This window comes from Osmia lignaria, chromosome 16, assembly GCF_051020975.1.
Source record: "Osmia lignaria lignaria isolate PbOS001 chromosome 16, iyOsmLign1, whole genome shotgun sequence".
NCBI classification, from domain to species: Eukaryota; Metazoa; Arthropoda; class Insecta; order Hymenoptera; family Megachilidae; genus Osmia; species Osmia lignaria.
In genome coordinates this window covers 3,338,825-3,363,110 of record NC_135047.1, presented here as the reverse complement: position 1 = coordinate 3,363,110, position 24,286 = coordinate 3,338,825, and the positions used below count along the sequence as shown (strand labels likewise).

At 42.6% G+C, this 24,286-nt stretch overlaps 1 protein-coding gene across 11 annotated transcripts in view; it reads left to right on the top strand.

The window, feature by feature from the left end:
* LOC117600657 (lachesin) overlaps positions 1–24,286 on the top strand; it is a 194,569-nt gene that overhangs the window by 147,668 nt on the left and 22,615 nt on the right. For 10 of the 11 annotated variants that reach the window (XR_004580497.2, XM_034316372.2, XM_034316368.2 and 7 more), the window contains 5 exons: positions 290–451; positions 10,617–10,751; positions 14,425–14,709; positions 14,919–14,981; positions 21,780–21,935. Coding sequence is in view for 10 of the 11 variants with exons in the window: in XM_034316372.2 (XP_034172263.1) it covers positions 290–451; positions 10,617–10,751; positions 14,425–14,709; positions 14,919–14,981; positions 21,780–21,935 (801 nt within the window). In the remaining variant the exon portion in view is untranslated. The remainder of the gene's footprint in view (positions 1–289; positions 452–10,616; positions 10,752–14,424; positions 14,710–14,918; positions 14,982–21,779; positions 21,936–24,286) is intronic. The other variant, XM_034316377.2, reaches the window with a different exon arrangement.

The following is a 24,286-nucleotide window of genomic DNA, read 5'->3' as shown; positions in this document are numbered from 1 at the left end:
CGCGTAAGCACCTTAACCAGAATCAATCGTGAACCGATCGATCGTTATCGAGTCGATTTTTTACGCTCGATGTAACGCGAAAATCTACTCGGCCTGTGGTAACGAAGTGGATTTGATGAATGATACGGGAATGAACCGATGAAATTGAGAATAATTGGAATCGATCGAAAGAAAAAGGGAAGCTTAGAAGAAGATAATGAAATATGTATCGTGGGATTTGGAAATGTAGCTGATATGACAAATGATTTTCGATTTTTCTAATAAAATTTTTCAAAATATTTCTTCTTAGTGCCGCCAAATATATTGGACAAGTTATCCACGGAGAGTACGGTGGCTGTTCGAGAAAATCAGAACATCACGTTGACGTGCAAAGCGGACGGATATCCGACGCCCACGATCAAATGGAAGAGGGAAGATGGTCAAAATATAATCATCAATCGATATCACAAAGGTAGGCGCTTATTTTTAAACGAAATTCTGCAACATTTTTCCGGCAATATTTCTGACGTTCGTATAATCGGAAAGTCAAACGATCGGTCTTCGTGTCGGTTCTACTAATAAACGTTAAAACACCAAACATCGGGCAGATGTTCGATTTCCGGTGATTAAACCTCATGGGGGAAAACGTCGCGCATTCAGGTTAAAATAACAACAAACAGTCAGGTTGTTTCCTACGTACACACACGTACGAACGGTCTCGTATAGTTTCCGTAATCAATTCGAACGAAAGAGAAATCGCGCGAAGAGAAAATAATGCGAACGGACAGAGGTTCGGGAACGAGCGTAGACCGTTCCGTTAGCTTTTGTTTCCCGGCTTCGTCATCGATTTTACGCGTCAAACAATAAAGCTCGCGGCTGCGTTTCCGGTAATTTCCCTAATGCAATGGGACACGTAAATCCATTCTCGTCAACGTATTATTAGTAATGCAGTAATTACTCGTTTGCATGGCCGCCACTCCCGAACGTTTACGTGACTGTCGAATAAAACAAAGTTTTCCACGATAGTTTTCCGAGACTTTGCTTCGTTAACAGAAGAAAACGATGTCACGTTTCCGCGAATCGCGATGCGCCACTTTCAACCGTACAGAGTTTCTTAGAATTCTCGATGTTATCTGAAATTTTTCATGGAATAGAAAATATTCTCCACGAAAACTACGCTGATACTGTTGAATAATAATCAAGGCAGGAAAAACCTTTCGAATATTGGTAAAGTTACACGGATAACGCGAGATTAATATTCAGAATAATCCGCGTTATCTCGCAACGTGTTACACACGGTTGTTTCTACCCCGCCACCCAACAACCTGTTAATCGGACGTAAATTTAAGATCCCTCTTTATCCTTTCTCACAAATTCTATCGGCTAGCCAAGTTTTCCCTCGGTAATTCCAACGCGTCCTGTATAAATGATGCTTCGGAAACAACAGAGAAACTGATGAATATCGTGTAAACAGGTAATCCTGTTACCTGGAAAACCGCGTTTAACAACAGACGTTTGGTAGATCGTGCCGCCGATATGTTTAACGTAACATTGTATGAAAAATTGTCGATGGAAAGGAACGAAAAATGAAAAAGAAAGAAACGTGAAAAACGTTCAGCGAACGATGTCGAGTAACTGCAAATTAATTCGCCGATCTATCGTCGCGATACAGGACGACATAATTTCTGATATATCTGTCGTTAGCCGGCGAGCAACGTTCTCGCGATCTCGCATGTCGAGCGTTCATTTTTAAAAAGCGGCATGCACACGCTGCACCAGATTCGAACGTCATTCGCGTACACATTCTTTTTTTTTTTTTATCTAGATTTTATTATTCGTCCGAAATTCCGTTCGTTATATTTGCGTTCCCGTCGTTCGTATTCCATATATTCGTCGTTTGCACGAAGATTATTTGCCGCAGCAGGGATAGTCAGGGAAAAAAGGTAGAAAACACAACAAAATGTAGTTAATAAAATTTTTATTAATAAACTGCGAGCAATATTTTCTCGCGTTCCATGCACAGTACTGTATATTAGTCGTGCAAATAAAAGGTCGTGATCGCGATTTTCAATATCCAGTTATCGTTTAGTCGCGAGCAAACAGTTCGCGGATATTGTAGCTGCAGATTCGCTCTTACATTTTTAAACACGGCCCTTTTGAAATATGAAATAATCCACGGACGACGTAATCCTTCGGTTAAATAATAGACAGGCGAGTTTGATGGGATTAAAGGGAGGAAAGCTGGGTAGCGATAAAATTTTCCAGCGAAAAACTTGACTTTCCCGTGTTCTACTTTTATCGCGATTAAATGGTTCTAAATGAAATATATCGTTACTCCGATTTTTTCTCGTTGATTCGAGGCATCGAAGTTCGAGGTTCGACGTCTGGGTGGAAATCGCACACGTCCCGACGAGAAAACACCCCGTATGTTTGCTTAACGCAACTGACTGCGATGCATCGCGCGTGTCTCTCCTCTAACTCTTTCGCTCTCTGGTTGCAATATTATTAATAATGCAGTTGCGTGTTTGCACGAACGTGACCGTCGCCGGCGTGCGCAGCATTTTCTCGGATATGTTCGTGCAAATAGCGAACAAACGAGGGGTGTGCCGAGAAATTTTTATAACCATCGCGCATTTTCTCTCTTGTGTACTCGATAGACAATCTCGGAGATCCGAATTGCACCTACTTTCGAATGGATTATACGATGATCCATTTATTAAGAAGGAGTTAGGAGATACGATGAAAGTTTCACTATTTGAACAATAATAACCCGATGAAAATAGAGGGAAAAGTATGTCCTGATACAAACAAAGAGTAAGCTAAAGAACTTGCAGGAAAGAAACTATAGAAGCAACGTCCCGCCGGTAGACTTTTTGCTCTAGCTGGTTGCTTCTTAAATATTGCAGAGATTAATCAACTCAGGAGCGTAATGCTACGCCACTTTTGCAACGTGGCCGTCTGTCAGTGGCGAGACGAGGCTTGGAGGGGGTAATGAAGGGCGGGTCGAGGCGGACAGACAGTGGCGGCGGCGTGAAAATTATGCGCACACATTTATCAAATATTCAAAGACCTCTAAAGATGCGAGACAGTCTCTTCCATCCGGCTATTTTCGGATGGAATTAAACGAAACTCTTTAGCGACGTTTCAGGACAGCTCTAATATAATTTTATTAGATTTTTATTACCTCAGCAGACGCGCGGGAATAAATTCTTTCGAATAATTAATCCTCGTCGGTTGAATCAGCTCTTACTTTCGAGATAATAATTTCTGTCCTTTTTATAATTTTGGAAAATTATACACGATTGTTGTTGGAGCTGATCTTGTAAGCTGTATTTCACGGTATACTCTCGGTTACACAGCGAACAAACTTGGTTGTTGTACATTTTCAAGTTGTTGCAAGTGTGCAACACTATCCGCCTAAAAGTTCAACCTCGACCGTCCCAGTTTCGCTAGGATAATTCCACGAACAGGTTGGCCGACTTCTGAAAGTCCTCGAGGACCATGTGTCATCATAAAACTAGATGGATTAAAACCAGTCAGCGGTATAGGATCCCGTTGGTCCTTTGGGAAGAACCCTGTGCATCCTACTGCCTGGACGTCGGAGCATCCGAGTGTCAGGATGTCCCAGGTGGCAGAGACATTAGCTCGCGAACCAGCGAACATGTTAGGCTGACGGAGATACTGTGGTTTGCTTATGCGAACCCAAAACGTTCTTCCATTCCGAGGCTGCACGTTTCTAAAAGCCCGATGACATTTTACGTGGCAACTTGTCTCCGTCAACGGCTTTGGATTATTTTAGAAAACAAGACGAACTTCTGTCGATACTTTACACGATAACCGTTGGTACACCTTTTCTTGGTAAAAAGTAAACGCAAGCAATTTCTTGGGAAGCTTGAAAATATCGCTAGGATGGGGAGAGTGTTTGGAAGTTTGTCGAGGATGGACGGATTATCGAAAACTCATGGTTATTCTGTTTCGTGTAAGTAAACACCGTCGAAGCGAATCGTTCGTCTGTAAGATTACCAGCAGCAACGGAACCGATCGTAGCTGGAATTCGAGAGCCGCTCGGATCTCCGGTTCTCCATCCCGATCCGTTCTCCAGAACGTTCAGTACTTTCTGGATAACACAGGAAACAGTATTTCCGTGGCGAGGGAAACTCCGGCTAGCGACCTAACCGCTATTCCGTGGAATTAACTAAATTACATCGGGTCGGGAAACCGCCTTTCCTCTGGATTTTCGAGCAGCCCATAAACAGGAAGCGGGGCCAGAATTTTATCAACCGACGGTAACGGACGATGTTGGCCCCGGTTTATTCGATTTTCTCAACGGAAGTGGAAGTTACGTAAAGCGGGAACTGGCGACAGGAAATGGTGTCAGCGGACGGTATTAAATTTCGAACAACAAAATCGCTGATTCGTGTATGAATCTTCGGAGAGGTTTCATTTAACTTCTGATTTCGCGCGTGTCACTTGAAAAATCGACAAGGAATTTTCTCGCAAAGTCGTGTCGAATGTTTTTGTAATCGGTGATTAACGCTCCTCGCGAAGCGGAAAACGGTACCAAAAGTTCATCCTTCTCGAGCGAAGCTTCGGTAACGGAATAAGAAAAGCGTTTTCTCTCTTCTTAGTCTTCTTTCGCGGATTCTTCTCCACCGTCGCTCTAATTTCTACTAATTAAAACGGCCCGCTTTCGAAAGCGTACACAGCCGCGCTGCGCCGCGGAAACTTATAAATACGTGAAAGAGAAGAGAGGAAAAAAGGAGAAACGGAAGAAAGAGGAGTCGGAGAGGCCGAAGGAAGGAATTTAAAATCGTCCGCCGCGCGTTTTGTCGGATGCTTTTTCAGTTTCGAGCCTCGGAGAACTCGTCGAGTCGAATTGAGACACAGTCGAGTGACGTTTCTCTTCTACGTCAAATCGTCCTATCCGTTAAAGGAGCTACCCTTTTTCTAATTTCTCTTCGTTAAAAAGAAATCCTTGCCGACGCGAAACTTGGCCCGTTTCTGACAACAAATTTACCCGGAACCAGGCTCAAAGTGAAAAAAGCACCAGACACATTCGCTTCGTAAACTCTCTGCTTTTTATCGCAACGAGGTTAATACAATCCAGAGGAAGCCAATTAAAATACTCTTTTAGTCGGAGATATATCGCGAGACTGGCTTGAATTGGCATCGCTCTGTTCGCGAATCTTTTCAACATCAGAATAAACCAAATATTTTTATCCTTAAAACAGTGACATAAAAAATTGCTGGAATCGCGTTATAAAATATTCACAAAATTAAATATCGTTGAATTAGATCGTTTTTTGTTCAAAAGGATTAAAATGCTAAAATGGTTCATAAAAGGTTTCGACCACTGGCACGATCGAAATTCAGCGTTAATCAACAGACCGCCCTTCTACCCTGTCGGAGCACGGTTAACGATCCATTTCAAAAATGAAGAGTTACAGCGGTACCAGGTCCTCGTGCAAATACACGCTTGTTTTATCGCGCGACTCGATGCGACGCGACGCGACGCCAGGATTAAGCGCCGCTCGCACAATATTTATACATCATTCTATTTATTGGGTTTCGCGTGTATTTACACATAAATACCAATGTTTCGGTGTATGGAAATCGTGTCAATATTGTATCGATAGCGTGGCCAGGTCTCGCAATATCGCGACACCGGTATCCATTCGATGTAATTAAATGTCGCGTAATGATTGACGAACCACCGCGTCGAGAACAGTCCACACGACGGCTACGTTTCAGCACACGGGGGGGAAAAAAAAATAGGAAAAAAGAAAATGAACTGGGTCGTAGTCTTTCATCGAACGTCCGAACGGGTTAAGCTGCGCGATTGAAAAGCAGGATAATTTGTTTATAATTGTCACAGCGGACAGTTTTCGCGTTCAATTTACCGGCATAAATGTTGCGGTATCATTCTAAATTTTCCTCGATTTATCATTTCTTTCAAAACAGATAGAAATATCTGGATAACCCAATTTCGAATATTAGCTAATATTATCCCTCGATGGTTTATTCAGAGAAATCCGAATTGTTATCATTTGGCATGAATGTTAACAGACAGAATAATCAATATTTGACGATACGACCAAAATTCACCGTTCTCTGTATACGCTTATGATGTTGATTTAGTGTATACGATATTGCCAGACAAATAGGCCGCCTCGTAGATATTCGATTGCTCTTTCGTCCGTTGTTTATTTAATCGTCGACAGCCTATAAATTCGCGGTACGACCACTTTATTTCACCCTTTGTTGTTTGACGCGTGAACGCGACCAGATTAAATGTAACTCGTTCAGCCTGAGGTTACACGTAATAGCCCGGGAATAAGCCGGACAGGTGTTGGGAATTTTCCAGCAATTTTCCAGTCGCATTGATTTTATATATTCTTTATGTCATCAACATCACGGGCAGTGTTTACCGTGTGCCCGTTGAAATCAGTCACTCTTCGTTCATTTAGAGCATCGCTATCGAATGGACCGCGTTAATTCGACGCTAACCGCTCCTCGAGCTCTGAAACGTATCATTTATCCCACTCGGGCACAAATAGCCATTAAATCCGATCCGTTCACGCGGCTGGCAAACGGCTATACAATTTTCCCGTCTATTTCCTCGCGGACAAATTCATCGTCGCCCTCGACGACGCCTTTTCCAGCGTCTGCTTCGCCCGCAGCCTCGTCCACCCTCTTTTTTCCGCGCCATCACGAACGAATACGCGCGTCTCGCTCGCGAGCCTCGTGAAAGGTCGAGATTTCTGTTCAAACATTCGCGAAGCCTCCCTGAAGTTTCATGGAAATTCGTGACCCGCCCTGACCATTTCGCGGCGTTCTGTTGGCAAAAGTTTTCGAGGCTGCACCCTGTCGATTGACGCGTTAATTACCGTGGTGACAGTAGACATCTGTCGAATTCATTATTTTAAATTTTTCATCCTTGACTCCTTGTACCTCCTGCGAATAACCATCGAGAATTCTTAAATGGTTGCATCGTTAATAACGCTCATGGAAAATGCATCACGATGCAACCCTTTTAACCGCGAGAGTGAACGCTGTTAAATAATTAATCGAAGTAGAACGAGGTTACGAGGGAAAGCGGAAAAACACCGGCTACGGTCAGACGGAAAAGCAAATTCGTTGCACGGCCTATCGCAAAGGATAGCACATCGACACACATCGAACGAGGCTAATTCCATAAAAACTGTCTGGTCCGAAAAAAAAGAGAGGGAGTGACAAAAAAAAAAAAAATGAAAGGGTAAAATTAGTCTTTATCAGGAATTTTCGTTCGCTCGTTCAGTGGACGGTATTGCATTCCATCCGGGAGAAATTGCATTACTTTGGAAAAACGACGTTAAAACGAGCCCTGAAACATGTGCCGGCGATATTTCTTTCGCGTGACATACCAGCTAGTCCGATAATGAAGTTTCTGCCTGTCGTCGGTCGTTATACAGCGTAAAAATGTCCAATGAAACTCTTCTTTCGAAATGGCTATTAGCAAGCGAACTGGCTCGATGCATCGATTTGCATTCGTCCGCTTTGAACCAGTCAGCTCCCTAAACACTCTTGCTACCAGTAGACGAATACATTAATAGAGGATGAAGCGATCGCGAAATGAACTCGTATCCTGTTGTCGATATCGCGTTGATAAAAAAGATAACACCTATTTGGTATGCTTGAAGATTTTCACGAGAACGTCAAAAGGGTTCCGTGAACAATTCCGATCGATAACGAAATCAATCACTGTTTCGTTAATTCAGCAAACTCTCGCCTGGGATACAAGCGTTTCGAAGCGGATCCGGTGCTCGTTCGCTCCGGGGGAACGCGTTTTATTGCCGGCAGACAGCTTTTTTCAAATGCAAAAACGAAAAGTAACGGGCTGGCAACGAGCATTGGCGATGTGAAACGGAAACGGGCAGAGGGATAGAGGGTAGGTCTCCGTCGGAGGGTGAGAATTCAGCTGGTCCCTCAATTATTCGTGGACATCGATCAGCTGCCTCGGCGGACGGCGACAAGCGTCGTCCGCGTCGACGGCGTCGTGCCACGTGGAAAGGCAGTTTGGCAGGGCATGTGTCTCCTGAAAGAAACATCGTCGCCCCGACGATCCGCTAGCTCTAATGGCTACGGGGTTAATCGCGACTAGGAGGCGAGCAAAAGCCGGAATAAACCCGCGTAAAGATTTATGAACGGATCGTGAAAAGAGGAGATTGCCGATTCGACGACGCGATTTCATCTGTCCGAACGGGACACGTCTGGCTGCTGATTGTTTCCCGAAGAGGTCGAACGAGCCGATATGGAGGAATCGAGCAGTTGGAACGAGCAAGAAAAAAGCAAACACGCGATTGTTCCAAAAAATCATCGAAAATCTCGAACATCTCTCGTTGGACAGCGACCGATTATTTACGGCTTTGAAAATATATTAAATTTCCTTCCGTTCGACAAAGAATCATGAATCGAATTTATATAAAAATTTGAAAAGAGATGAATGAAGATTTATGATCGCAAACAAGCTCCGGTGAAAAAGCTGAATCCAATATTGTCGATCCATCGTAGAAAGGAGCCCTTCTCTTTCTTAATTTATCGACTTCCAACGGTTCTCTCATTAATTATTTTCACGGATAAATGTCGTGAGTAACCAAAGTCATCCATCCCCTCGTAATCCCTGTGGAAATATTTTTTCAACTGGTTTCCTCGAACATCCCGTCCCGTTCTCCCGGTACGGCAGTGAGAAAACAAGGAAATCTATTTTAATAATATTTGATGTTTGAACATGGAAAAGTACAACTCGTTTGCCGTACCGGGACCGAACTAGGCGAAGTTTCAAACGGAAGTAGAGAAACTCGGTCTGTAGATAGAGGAATTGTCGGTGCACGGTGTCTAAAGCGGCAGAAAATTACCTATTGCAACCCTTTCCCCTTAAAGGGAAGGAAATTAAACGGTCGTAGAGGTACAGGATGTTTCTGAAATGTCTTCGAGCTTCGCGAGCGTGTTCCGTTAATTGTTTTACGTTTCCTTGCGGATCAGAAGGAGAAATTGCTTTTCTCTTTGAACAACACCCTTTAACCAGCTCGCGTGCCACTGTAACACGTGGTTACACCGAAGTAAATCAATCGACTGTCAAAAATTAGTATTTTCACGGCAAACTTTTTTTAATAATTCCAAGAATTGAATACGTATTTATTTCGCAAATATAATCTATTCGGTATTAGTTCGCAAATGAAAAAGAAAATGATCGTGGTCGAAACGAGAATGTAGATGGAAGCAACGTTATTCCACTGTGACAATTTTTTCTCTCCTTTAACGAACGCGTTTCCTCTCATACAAAGAGCTCGTTAATTAGAACCCCCTCGCTATGCGAGCACGTGTTTATAAAACGCGGCTAATTTCCGTCCTTCGAAGGCAATTAAATTTGTCATCGATATCGCAATTTTAACGCGTACCAACGGAGACGGTGAACGGTATTCGCGTTGGAGGTACGTCGGTATTCGAGCTAATGAACGAGGCGAAAGAACAAAACAAGAGCTCGTCTAGATGTAGAAGAAAAAATGAAAGGAGTTTCCATTTTCCCTCGGCTGCTACGATAATGATAATAATAATAATTACGAGCCCTTTGGCCATGCCATCCTCTCGCGACTCGTTGTCATTCTTTTCTCCTTTGTTTTCTTCTTGCCTTTGTTCCTTACGCTTTCTTCCTCCTCTCTTGGCCACTTTTATTTCCTCCGGATCGCAAGAGTATACCGGAAGCACGCTCGTAAATCGCCGATGAAGCCGAGCCAACAAGCCGATTTATTCGATTTATTCGACGCTAATGCCTTCGAAATCGAAATCCCGCCAACCACCTTTACGGATTTGTTTCACAAGTTCGGCACGCGTCGGTTTAGTCGACGATTTACTGGCCAAAAAATGGTACGACAATTTTAAATGAAACTCTGCATTGAATTACTTATTTTCTTTCTTTTCTTTTTTATCTGGTTCCTTCTTCCCTATCTCGACCTTTTCCCACTTCTAATTCCATCAGAAGTTTCACGGTACCGGCGAGGTTTTTTCCTTTTTTACACAACGCCGCGGGAACATTTTGCCGTTTACTTAAAAATTGTTGCTGGAGCGGAAGGTTGTTGCATCGAGACTTTGTTTTTTTCCGTCAACTTTTCAAGGATCGTTTGGAAAGTTGAACGTTTGTTGCGGGCCCGTCGAACTTTCCAAGATTCTTAATTTCAATATCTACAACAATAACGGAGCCAAGAGAAGGATAATAGATTTTCCACTGGAGGGTGGATATTCCATTAAAATATCAGAGAGCGAAGTCGAACTTCTTTTCGTGTATCTCGAAATTTCATTTCATAGTAAAGCGGTATATATCCGTGATAACAATAACGATAATAAAAAGGAAATTGATGCGCGTTTCAAACTCTTCTATCCTCTCGTTATTTTTATTTATTCCTCGTCTGTTGCTGTTTTCGTTTTATACAAGCAGCTCGGTGGAAAAAAGGGTTTCATTTAAGCGAAACCCTTTTTCGGTCCGGACAAAACGGGGATCCTCTGCGTAGGATTCTGTTTATACGTTTATGTCGAACCCGTCTGTTTGTTCCGACGCAACTATATTTGCATGCTCGACCAGGCTGAGTCAATTTCTGCTTTAGTTTCAGTGTCCGCGTACGATGGCGAGCAATTAAACTTGACGGGGATCACGCGCCATGAAATGGGCGCGTATCTGTGCATCGCGACCAATGGTGTGCCGCCAACAGTCAGCAAGAGGATCACCGTGGAAGTTGAATGTGAGTAACAATGAAATCATTCAGTGGTAGATCAACATCTTCCTGCTTGCTCCTTCATTAACGAATCGACCGCCGCAGTAGTAGCGACCGTAATTAGTCAGACATTAAATATTTCAAGTTAATTTTATTTCTTAATTATTTGACCGAATTAAATTCCTAGTATCATCTGCAGAAAATAAACTAAGTGTAACAAATATTTTTCTACTTTATCATTAAATTTTAATTAGGAAGAAAATTCAATTAACATTAATTGATTTATAATACTATAGGAAGGAACGTAAGATTTCTCGACCAAAAATTCAATTTCCATCGATCAAAGAATAAACTCGAAAGCAAAACAGAAATGGAAGATAGCATAGTTCGTATTTCTATTTCGAAATCGCAGAAAATCATCTGGTAAACCAATGATACGTGAAAGTCGATACTCGTGTTCAAAGTTGTAGGCCACAAAAGTCAGACGAGAAAAGTTTCGGAATGAACCGGCCGTTTTTCCAGGGCGTGTATTGTTTAAATTTCATTTCACGAATTGCACGGTTGGCTCGCGATTCCGTGTACGAATCTCCGAGAAGGAAGGAAGGAAGGAAGGAAGGAAGGAAGGAAGAAGGAAAGAAGGAATGAGCGGCGGGCAGATGTGCCGTTAGAGAAAACCCAAGGGAAATAGCAGGCGAGCTTGTGCCCCGTCGCTCATGGTCATTTTTCCCTTTTATGCGTTCCATTCGTTCGTGTCAGGTTGCCGCGTTGCTGTGTACACGCAAGAGGAAAGCGAGATGCCATGGGACAGGTCGACTCTGTCCTTTGAATATTTAGAAGGGCGCGGACATATTTTATTTACTGCCGTGAGAAAACACTGTCTTTCGTGTCTCGCTCGCTGAACTCTACCTCCGGACACTTTTGTTACCCTTCTGACCCTTGCTGCAAGGTGTTTGAATAATTTTTATCCCTTACTCGGATACAATTCTCGACAAGCAATTTGTGTTCCGATATTCGCCATACATTTCTTATATTTGAATCCCTATTTCCTGACGTGTTACATTCAAAATTCCTATCGAGAATTAACGTCGATCGGGGGCTGAAGATAAATCTACTTTCTCCTCGCGTTCTTTCACCTTAAGTCCTCGGATTATACTTCCTTCTTATACCCCTAAGCAAAACGCATTACTGGCAAGCTTCTTTTCTTAAATTACCCGGTGTTAGCGTTGAAAATTATTCTTCGTTTCGTACATCGACGCGATCAGCAGGAACCGATAGAGGGTCTCGGCCGCGGATGGACTTTTTGTGGGAAGTGAAAAATGAGGGGTGAAACGGTTATCTGGGATTACGGTGGAGGGAACGCGTGGCAAAAGATATTCGATCAACGCGCGGATTCGAGGTGTCCTTGCAGGATTATGGAAGGACCTACGATCGTCCCTCTTAATGTCCCTCCGAGTCTCCAGGGTATCATTATACAAATTCTAACCACCCTTGGACAGGCTAAAGTGACAAAATAAACGATTCGGCACGTCCGCGACACTTTCACCGTTTTACATTTTCTATCCGAGAAAATAAACGGTGACACACCGGGGAGCAACAAGTACGTAAAGCATCGTCACATGCTCGCCCATTATCCCCGAGTTTAATACTGTTAAAATACATAATTTTCTGATCGAATCATTCCGAAACGTCTAATCAATTCTCTGTTAATTCATCGAGAAACCATTCACGGTAGGATCGATCAATCTTGAATCACATTTAAACGACCCGTATAAAGTTCGCGTCAACGGCATTTTATCGACGATATATATACAGGTGCGCAACATTGAAAAGGTTAAATTGTTATTGATGCAGGAAATTCTGAAAGCGCGAAGGCTGGTTGCATAGAGAAATAAGTACAGCGCCTGCATTTTTCAATCCCGTTCGCGTTATCTTCTGTCGCCGCAAAGCTGCCCCCTTTATACGTCACCGTTAATACTGTTTAAAGCTTTTCATAATAAATAAACCGTGTCCTCGAAGAGTATTAAATGCGACAAAGATTCAAAACCCTCGTTTGCAAATGCTATTAAATTTTTCTACCTCAAAGACTTTTGTGTATTATGAATAATATATGTTCATTGCGTTGATAAAATCCAAGAAAACTAGGTCGAGGAAGTAGATTAATTCGCTTGCAATTAGTAATTGCAGAAGGTTGTAAGAATAAGGGTGCTCGGTCGAGGCAGGGTTGAAGGATGGCCGACGAATGGGGAAGGTAGATGGAGTCGATGGTGGGAAATCGGGAGAAGTATGCGTTAATTAGGGTCAGCGCTGGCAATTTGTGGATTTGTGGCAAGCCTGGTGCATACCGCCGATGGCTGGCCTCGAGAGATAGTTGCAACCCCTGCGTGCTCGACGTTATTCGTCTACGGTTAACCTCGTTCGTTTGCTGCCAGTTTTGTTCTCGCCTACTGTAGGCCTACCTTTTCCAGCCATTAATCGTCGAAACCTGAAAGTGCTCGTTAAACACGACGCGTTGTTCGATCGTCCTGGTCTCGAAAATCTCTGTTTTAATTCCATTAAGTTGATCGAATCCGATTTTACAGCAAATATGTTTATTCCTCTGGAGAATTATTCCAGTGATCTCGAATTCTCTGCTCATCCTCTGTATAGGCTCATAAATAACCCCAACTTGTATCCATATAGGTATAGCTGCATTACCCTAAATTGTGGGATCAAGATCCCTGTATCAAATAAAAGGGATTATGGGATGGTGGTGTAGTAGATAAGGTAACCCCAACAGTAGTTCTTATTTCCCATAGATTTCTATAATATTATAAAATCCTTCAAATAATCTCGTTTCGTCATAAACCGAAATCCAGCGTCCCAGACAATCACCGTTCTCCAATACGAGCGGTCACGTTCGGATACAGAATTTCCTTAGGAATTTCAATCGGCGACACAAAAGTTGTTGAAAATTACCCAACTCACGTTCTCGAAATTAATTTCTAAACTAGTTTCCCAACGATTCTAATCAAGCTACGGTAAGCTGTGCCGAACAACTCGGCGAGTTCAGGTGGTTCGATCAAACAGAATTTCCCGAGGAAAAATTTGCCGGATCCTGTAACCGCGGCTCCAGAGATCATCCAATCCGACTTTGACCCGTTGATTGGCTTTCTGATCCGTGTTGCCGAGTAACCGCGACAAGGTTTCCCAAAGTTTCCTGTTTATTCTGGGCCAGTTAAAGGTGAAACGTCGTACGGTTATTTTCCACGATGGTGTATTTACATTTGATCAATTTTAAGCTCTCGTTCGGGCGGACAAGAAATCTTACGGTGTCCCCTTCTGCTCCAACAGAAACTTGCAAGTGGAAAGTTTTTTTCACCTGAAAACTTGTTTCGTAGCCGAAGAAGAGGTGTAACCGGTGCACGGCTCGCGAGTCAGAAAATTGTCCCTGAAGCAACTCTATTTGCCGTTGGAAAACAGGATGGAAGGGAAAAGATGGCGCGATTATGTTAAACGACGCCACGTTATTGTAGTTGAGGAAACTTCTCGTTTCATTCCGCCCGTGAAACTTCCTTCCTACCCTTCTCGTCGTATTAGTTTTCACTCCGTTCACTTCGAATTTACTTTTCAACTTAATAGATTCTATTTTTAGTACATCGTCGATTATTTAAGGGGGATAAGTTTCTTTGTAAACCATAATCGTCCTCTGTTCACGTTACAGTCTTACCGACGATCTTTCTTCCGAATCAGCTGGTGGGTGCGCCAGCTGGCACCAATTTAACCATCGACTGTAACACGGAGGCTCATCCAAGAGCGATGAGCTACTGGTTCCTAGGTAAGGTTATGATATTGTCGAACGAGAAGTACACGACGAACACCATGGAAAACAGCTACAGGACCTACATGACACTCACCATAAGAAACCTGACGGCCAGCGACTATGGGACTTACCGTTGTATCAGCAAGAATTCGCTGGGCGGCACTGAAAGCTCTGTTAGGATATACGGTAAGAGTAAATTAAAAAAATTATATATTTTTTTATTTTCAAGAAATAGAACTCCGCAAAGAAACGTTAAGATATCACATCTATGAAGTTCGCTTCCTGATCGATGATTCGAAGTAAAATTCATCCCCTAAGCGTCTGAAGAAGGCGGAGTACTCGTGGAATCAGCTCAAAGGGAATCGGCTCTTAAAGTTGAATAATTTTTATTTCAGAAATTCCAAAGCCGTCCGCGGCGCCGAAGGCCATGGAGGACAAGAGCAGCGCCAACAAAGAAGGTGAGAGCCTCATTGAATATATTGCACTTGGAGCCCCTGGAATCGATATCACGTAGGTCCTCTCCGACGCTTCCCTCTTCGTCAAACTCATTATCCGCATTTTATTTTCAAATCGTGATCGGACTACTAAAGTCACTGCTGTTACACTGGCATTATAATTTATCTTTTCTTGAATTGAACAATTACTATTATCCATCGATGAGGTGTTAAGTTTAGATGAACTATCAATTTAAGATCACTTATTCTTTTTAAGTAGTTCCAAAGGAAAGTTTCGCGATAGCTTTTTATAAATCAGAATGAATGAATTTCACGAGGAATCAAGAGCACGCTTTAGTAGTCCAAACAATTTAGCCTCTCGTTTCGCGTCCGTATCGATTGCTTCACGCTTGGTCGGAACACAGCAAGAAGCGTTGTACCACTGCATCGAAAAGGCACGTTTTACCCCCCTCGTACGAATACGAGTTATCTTTGCCCGCTAACGACATCCGTTTTGTGTAAATCTCGATTCCATTCGATTCGATTCGCGAGCTCGGTCTTTCCGTTCCGGGACTCTTTTCGCTTACAATGGAGAGCCTTAATTCTGTCACGGAAAATGATACTTGTTACGTAACCGAGAAGACGGGGATCTCCGATTTGATACAACTCAAATCATAATTGCATCGAACTTGAAAAAACACTCGAGCTTTCAATTTGATGCTTGATTAATCACTTAAACCAACACCGGTTAACGTAAGCTAAGAGGCACACAGAGTTAAACGGTAAATAATACCACACAATAGGAGAGGAGGTGAAAATTCAAGCATACTCGAGGACACGAAAGAAACTTCAGCTGGAAAGGTAGGCTGTCCCTGAACGAGCAATTACGCGATGTTTCACGAGCGTACAGAAACGGTTCCGAGCCCTCGGACGTAATCTTTGCATTAGGTGGGCCAGTGGTGTGTGCACACTGTCGGGTGTATTATTAAAGCACTGCGAATAACTTGGGCGGATGCCTAGGTCAGCTCCCTGTGGCACTGGCCCGGTGTTCTCTCAGCGAAACCAATCTCAATACACTGCATTATTAACACTATACAAGGCACCAGCTACGACTGTATTACCACCATTAAGCTTGGCAATTTTACTTTGCAACCTTAACCCAGCAGCCGCGGGAAACTGGATGATTGTTAACGTCCCGACGGTTGCTCCTTTACCCGCAGGCGTTCTCCTGGATTTTCGCTAGGGACACCTTCGTTATCCGATCACTTTTTACCTTTACGGAAATTCAGAGGAATTGTTGAACGTTCAATTGTTAGGCTGGGATGCAAATTTAAATCCTTAATTAAGACGGAAGGTTAATTGGTTCGATCGATGTTCAGATGGTTTATAGTTGTTACTCTTATAGGGATATTTTTAAAAAGTCCATTACCATTTTGAAATATAAATGACTGAAAATTGGATATTCGATAATGGACAATACCATGCTGTAAATTGGTTGATCCATTGTTTGTCCCGTCGAAGAACCAGTCATTCCGTATCGGGAATATTGATGAAACGTTTATGTAGCCATTTTCATCAAAGTTTCAGCTTCAAATTGATACGTAACACGCGCTGTTTCGTGGCACTTTTATGTCATCAAATCGCGTCAGACTTTATACGCTTTGAAATTGATCACTTTTCGCTATATCATTATAATTGCTATAATTCGCTTACTTTCGAAAATTTCTAACGCGTTTCCAATTGGCCACCGTATGATTGTGGCTCGATTTCATGCTGATATACGACACGGATGATTGACTGCACAGCAGGAGAGAAACTTTCGCGTGAAATCAGGCCGTTGGCTGCTGTTCGTCGCCTTGCCGGCTCGAAAATCAATCTTAATATTAGCGAATTATTAATGACCCGAGCGTGGCGTGCAATAACTCACGAACAGGACGTTAAGCGCCACCGAACAGTTTCCAATGGGACCTGCTTCCGTCTTATCTGGATAGATAAGATTCAAACAGGAGCCTTTGAGTTTGGCGCATCGATCGGCCGGCTGGTGACACCGCAGCTTCTCTTGTATCCGGTAAAAATGAAACATTTGTTCCAGCCTGATATAGGTAATTATTCAAACATCAACCGGACGTTTTGTGCCGTTATTTCACGTAACGGGCAGGTCGATCTGTTTCGACCTCGTCGACCCACGAGGAACGTTTTAATTTCATAATCAGGACGTTACATCGACGGCTTAACCGGTGACCCAGTTGGACGCATTTAAAATTCAATTACCGTTTTCCCGGCGAGCGGAAGCGGGAATTCCACAGACTAGATTTGCATTGTTGACAGACATCTGATGAAACCACGTTGTTGACTCGAAGAAATCGTCGAGACGTTTGTTAGGGAACAATTTTTCCCTGCAGTACTCCTCATTATGTGTGTAGAATTGTATTACATGATTGATAAGGTGTTTAGTATTTCCATTAATTGTGTATAGTTTAGAGTGTATTTAGTATAGACTTTTTACAAGTAGCTTGACACGTTGATTGTCATTAATTAAAAAAAATATATCTCCATTTCTTTGTGAATTAATTTAAGGACCATCAACGTGTTAACCACCCACGAAATTTCCTAGTAAATTCAAAACGAACGATATTAATCTGTTCGTTAAATAAAAAGCATTTATAGTCTAGCGTATTCGTAGTTTTAATTAGCTTGTTAATATATATGTACACAGTTACATTTAATTGGAGTTTACGTAACGTGGGGTGAAAAGGTAAATCCAAGTTGGTTCAATGGGTGTAAACTGATAAATTCTTATTACAAATTTTCCCCTTCCATATAGTCGATGCGGCACGGAAATCGCCGACCAGCTAGCCCCATTATTTATACCGGCTTATAACTCGTTAAACACCTCTGTAAATCTTCCTTTCAAAAAGCGAACTTTACGATCGCTTGAAATTCTCTCGTTCCATGGTGTTCCGAGGATCCTCTCTCCCTCTGGTGCGTGGCTCGTTCTCTCGACGAACGGTTGGGATTAGCCCCACGAGAATATACGATATTTAATAATGCCTCGACACACTAGTTGCCTCTCGGGACACCCATCGATCCTACCGAACCGTAATTAATTATCGCCGAGCAAGGAGGCTGGAATTATTTCTGGCATTAGCCCCCGGGCTGCGACGTATCCTTCTATCCTACGATCGTTGACCTTACCCATTTTGGGAAGACCGTTTATCGAATTATTGATTTTAAACTCCGTCGAACCGATCGATCTTAACTGGAGCGGTGTAAAATATTGCTTAAAATATTTAACACTTTTATTCCCTTAGAAGAAGTTTATCAATCGAATAAGAGGGTTCTTTATTTCGAGTCTTACCTCTTGACACCGTTCTTCTCACAAGAATCTGTAGGATTTCAAGTCAATTGGACATCATCGAACAGACTGGGGATAACTTGCGACATTAACCACCGGGACAGGTCTCAATTGATACGATAAAAGCAGCACGCGCATAGAATCTCCAACTCTTCGAATTACCTTTCCCTGCGAACGCCTCGAATTAAATTACTTTCGAAGGATATCCGGTCGTTTCCGATTTCGCTCACGGCCGCCGGTCCCGCAAGATTCCGACGCGATCATTCGGGGCAGGAAACGAAATTAATTTCGCGGTTTAACCAGCGATCTCTTAATTCAGCCGCGAGACCGTTTAATAAGTACACAAACGGTACAAAAGCTTCGTTCCAGCCGTCTGTTCCGCATAATGGAAACGTTGGCCCGTCTGTTTCCCATTTAACTCGAGCTTTACCATTTGAACGTTGAAAAGGGTTGAAGACATCCCCTCAGCCGACGGATGTAGAAAAATATTCAATGAAATCACTGATAGAACGAAACGAAATATTTATTTATGGTCTGATATATAAATCCTTGGTAAAGAGATTGCCATTTTCATGGTAGACGCGTTCGTAAGTAAACGCTGTTAAATTTTCAACAAGCTATTCGAAAAGTTTCGGAGAACACGGGACAGGGATGAAACAAGCGGGTGACAAAAGTGTTGACGTTGGAAGTAGATGAAATACGAGGTTGTTCGCGATTGCTCGTCTCCCGTGAAAAGGAAACACCCCGTACAGCGCGGGGGCGGGTTTTGTACACAAACGAGTGGATATGGTCCGTGTTCTTAGCTTGGCGAAGATGGTTGCTCAGGGCGAGCCATATTGTTACCAGTAGAAAAGGTTGATAGAGGGGCTGGCGCGAACGGTACGAAACAAACTTCTGCCTTGGCGTATTTAAACTTTTATTCGAAAACTTTTTAGCACCCCCGCTGCTGTCATTGTCCCTGTAGTTGGCTACGCTGTTTAAATGGTCGCTTGTTTGCTAGGTAGAAATGAAAGAAAGAGGAAGAAGTTCCGGTAGGGAACGAGCTTCCAGGGACACCGTACGGGAATATGGAATACCGTAGGAGAACCATGGGAAGGGAATTAATTGAATAAACTTGAGATATCCTGTTTCGTACCTTTTATTTATATTCTTCGAATTGTTTATTCAATGACAAATCAATTTCGTCAAATTCTAAAGGAAATCGCAATCTTGTAACGCATTCTGTAAGTTGAACCTTCGTTCTCGAGTTCTAAACGATTAAAGATTAGATGCTCGGGGAAACTTGACAAGTTCCTGCAATTATACAGCACACACGGGACAAGCTCGAATATTCCACACGATTATGGGGGTAGAAATAAGTGGTGAACCATCTTACTAGGACGAGACTGTGTATAAAGCGTAACGATACATATAATGGTATACGGGTCCCGTGTCGAACATGAATTCGAATTGCACCCTCGGTTGATGCTCGAAAATTACCATTCTAAGCAAAGTTTCAATCTGCTCTCTGCTAAGACCGCCTCGGGCTACCTTCTGATAATACCCATAGACGTTGGGTTAAAGTCTAATAACTATTATCTTTTTTCCTCTACATTCTGTAAGCTGAAATTTTATTTTACATTACTTTGACTCGGGTACTCTTAGTACAATATTAACGCTGTTCGAAATTATGCTTCCCTTTATTTAATTTTGAGTATGTTAAATTTATGACACTGGTAATCGGTGGTCCTTTAAGGTGTTAATAGGGAAGAAATTATTTATCATTGAAAATTCGATAGATAGAAGGTAAATGGAGTAACAGAGCTGTAATGTTCCGGAATGGAGAGGAAACGGTTTTTCCAGGGTGGTTAGCGAAGTTGAAGGAACTCCCGGACGAGTTGGTCGGAATTAAGTGGACCTCGATTCGTCCGGATAAAAAAGAGCTGTAGAGTATCGAAACGGGCTGAATTCCGGGCGAAGTTCGAGGATCGCTGTGTGCTCTAGCGTCCTTAAAGAAATTCAAGTTTTCAAGCGTTCCTCGAGGGGCGTATTTCGCGTGGACGAACTTCAGATCCTCGACTCGAGGATCCCTGGCCCATGTTCAACTCGTGGAACTTCACATTCATTCGTACCCTCCGACATAATAATACTTTCGATCCATTTATTCGCGTTTAACCGATATTTTTCTGAATATTTTGAAAGAATCTCGAAACTATTTGCATTCTTCTTTAGAGACGATTAGAGCAACGAGTGTATGTTGCACCGTGCGTCGCCGATTTTCCGGACAGTGCGAAAATTTCTAAGTTCTTCACAGTAATAAAAAGGTGAATGGAAAAAGTACAGACAATCCGTGAAGCGTGAAACAGTGTCGCGATCGTTGGGCCCTTCGAAACGATCGAAAACGGTTCTTTACATTCAACAACCTTGTTTTTCTCTGCGCTCTTTGTACGACTGTTTCGCTCCTACTCTTCCTGTTTTTCTCTGTCGCTTACGAAGCCACGGTTCAATAGAACGTCCGCCAGCATCGAACGCAACAAGTTGAACTTGGCTGCTTTTCAAAGAAATTGCCGGAATTCATCAAACCGCCAGTCTGGCCGAGTGTGGCTGTTTTCAATGCGTCCACAGCTCGAAACAGCACTATCTGAGCGCGTTACACGCGACAAAACGATCCTCGATGCTTGACCACCGTTTCCTTTCGTGGATCGCGCCTCTGCACCGCTATTTCTCGTTGAAAACGTTCACACCAATCCCCCGTATCGCTTGTTACACATTTCGTCTGATCAATTTTGCGGAAATTTCATCGTCCGTTGATTGAACAATGAAAATTTAATTAAGATGATTTTTTAATCTTCTCAATTACTGATCAATTTCGCTGATTCCTTATTACATTACCAAATACAAGCATTTCACGATATTAGGATTCGTACTTAAGGAACGTGTCCACTTCTCTGAACCGGATAGAAACTCGAACGCTTCCTTAGTTTACTGCGGCATCGAATTAAGCTTCCATGGTTACGTAACGAGCGCGCAGCTGTGCGAAATTCAATTAAGAAACAGAGAAATCGCGGTATGCTAGCAACTGCGATACCTTTAGCCACCGAATTCAAACGGAAGTGTCATACGAGACGGCCCTGTATGGTGTGGAATAGTGCACGGGGGCCAGGCATCGACGAGTGGGATTTAGCACGCATTAATAATTAAATAAAAATTCATATAAATGTTTTAATGAAATCCTACTCATAAAACCCTTGTAACTTGAAAGCAAAGCCAGATAGGAGAAACGTTTATATGAATTTTTGTATTATATTTGTGTGCCCTCTGCAACACTGAAGTTACATGCGCATAATTATGGTACATAAGAAGAAAAGTAAAAAGGCAATGTTTTGTAAAGAGAGTAAAGAGGAAACAATGAGAGGAAGAAGAGGGAAACGGAGAGAAAGAGAGAGAGTGCCTGGGGTTAGATGAGAAAGGTCCTAATCTATTTTCAGGACAACCGAGTACACCGTCACCAGCAAAAAGGCCGACCACCGTATGGCCCTCCTCGTACAACCCGTACTATACGAAAAGGACAGAGAGGCCGCCTCCCCCGAGCGAGGAGAGGGTCGAGAGGCCAGAACAGAAGCTACGTGGTGGCCAGAGCACAGGTGAGGCTTGCATATCTCATCTGGCCCTCCCTCTCCCGCTCTTTCTTTCGTTGCTCGTGTCTCTGTGTGTTTTTCACCGATTTTGTTCGCTACAGGACAGCTCCCGAAGACGATTGAACTTTTGCACACCGATATACGCACCCTCTAATTAAAACACAGGGTGTCACTATTTAATAGACTAAAAGAAATCATCAGTTGAGGAGATATTCGGTGATTCAGGGTGATTGATCATTGAAAATTTAATCAAAATAATTTAAATAATTACTTGCACCTCTAATGTACACCCTTGTCATCTTGCCATAACGATATAATTATCATTTTATTTCGCGCTAACAAGGTATCGACGTGCAAAAGCTCATTAGAATCTGAAAGTGTCACTTCGATAGCTCTCCCTGTACGCACACCTCTATTTAAACCACCCCTGTTATCATGCACTATTCTGCACCATGCACCTCGCTCGCACCAGCTCGTTATAAATTCGTTATAAGGCGTGAAACTGATCCGAGAATGATAGGTAACCGAGGAAGTAATTAGGAATAAAGGGAGTTTAAATCAACGATGTTGATTTTGTCGAGCTCCTGAACGTTTCTAAAGCGTGTAAAGTATCTTTCTTTTTTTATTTTTTTATTCTATTTTACCTGTTCAGGATCGAGTTTAAGGAAGGAAAGTTTGCAGTACAGTTACGAGCGATCAGCTCGACTCTGGCCAGGTAAAAGAGAATACGTGTCCCGTAACTTTATCCGCTCTAGAAAAGCTTGAACTTCCCTTGAAATCGTTATTGGACGCTCCACGAGGGCGTGAACAATGTTTTATGTTTTCGACGGCTTGAATATTCTCGATGAACGGGGATTATGGTAAAGAGAATTTCGTAGGAGTCGATGGAAATATCGCAGCTTAAATTTTTGTTGTCGCTCATTGTATTCGGCTTCGATTAGTAGCTTTTTTAGCAAATGCTTAAATGTAACATTTTTCCATTTTCATAGGTTGCTGGTTGCGAAAGGGTTAAAAACGAACCGTGAAATATCAAATTTCACGGTCAACGCATGAAACTTGAACGTTTAACGTTCTCGTAATCCCCCTTTCTTCCCTTTCACTGTATTTCTAATTGTTCTGGGGCTCGTTTTTTTTTTCGCGCGAAAGGAACAGCCCCGTTGCGAAACACCCTGACACAAATTCATCGTTGAGACTGAAATTTAAAAGAATGGCCGCTTTTTCTTGCGGTCTCCAGCCGCGCATAATGTGCCGCGTGTTTACAGAAACGCTTGCGTAGAGAAGAATTTAGCAAGAGAAAATAGAGGAGAAAAGCGAGCCCGCAGGCTATGCGAAATCCGCGGTGTTACATTTCTCCTTCGCCTCTTTTCTCATTTACGCAAACAAGATCTCACCTCGGCTTCTTTATGACCCTGAAAATGGTGGCGGTGTAATTGCGCGAGCGCGCGCTAATTCGGAACCAACGGCTCAAGATTTTCACTCCCCCCCTCTTTCTTTTTCTCTTACTTATGAAAACGAGACAGAAATAGCGTTACAGATGCGCAAATTATAATGCAAAGTGTTGAACGTCGCGGAAGTAAGGTTTGCTACAATTTTTCTAAATTTCAAACTGATGACAAACATTTTTCTCTTCAACCATTTCCCAAAGAAAATATTTTTTTTTTTTTAAAGATTTATTTTCATAATTAAGGAGACTCTTGATTATCAATCGTTTGACGAATCGTGTGGTTCAAAAGATCGTTTCTAATAACCCAGGTGATCTACTTCAAAGCGTACGATAGTAGCATGCGATCTAGCCGTTTTGATGAAGCGCGGAATAGATGAATGGCTATTCGGATCGTTAACGAGATAACGAGCTTTACTGAAACGTTCCGGGAAGCTATTTCGTGGCGGTGCCATTAAATTCGAACCGGAACTGTGGACCGATCGAATGAAACCCTTAATAAGACGTTTGGACGTTAATGAGCAGTGTAGGGCACCGTATTTATCTTGATGATCGTAATGAACTGATACACGTTCGATTCACGACGACTTAATTGAAAGTTTATCGATAAATAGCAAGTATTAGTTTCAAACGATCTGCTACTTTGATTTAACTACAGTTATTTTCAATCTTATTTGATAACATATTGGAAAAGAATAAACTACTAGATTCTTTGACGTATTTGTCGTTTCGTTGTCGCGATACAAATAGGTCGATGCACGCAGCAGCATCGTCCATAAAATATACCCGAGGGTGTTATCAGCCAGCGATCCGTGTCACCGGTGAGGCATCGTACCGGTTGTTCCCCATTCATTTTCATTCATTAAAACCCGTTAGCGACGCGATATTTTACCGTTGCTTCGGCAAAGAATCAACG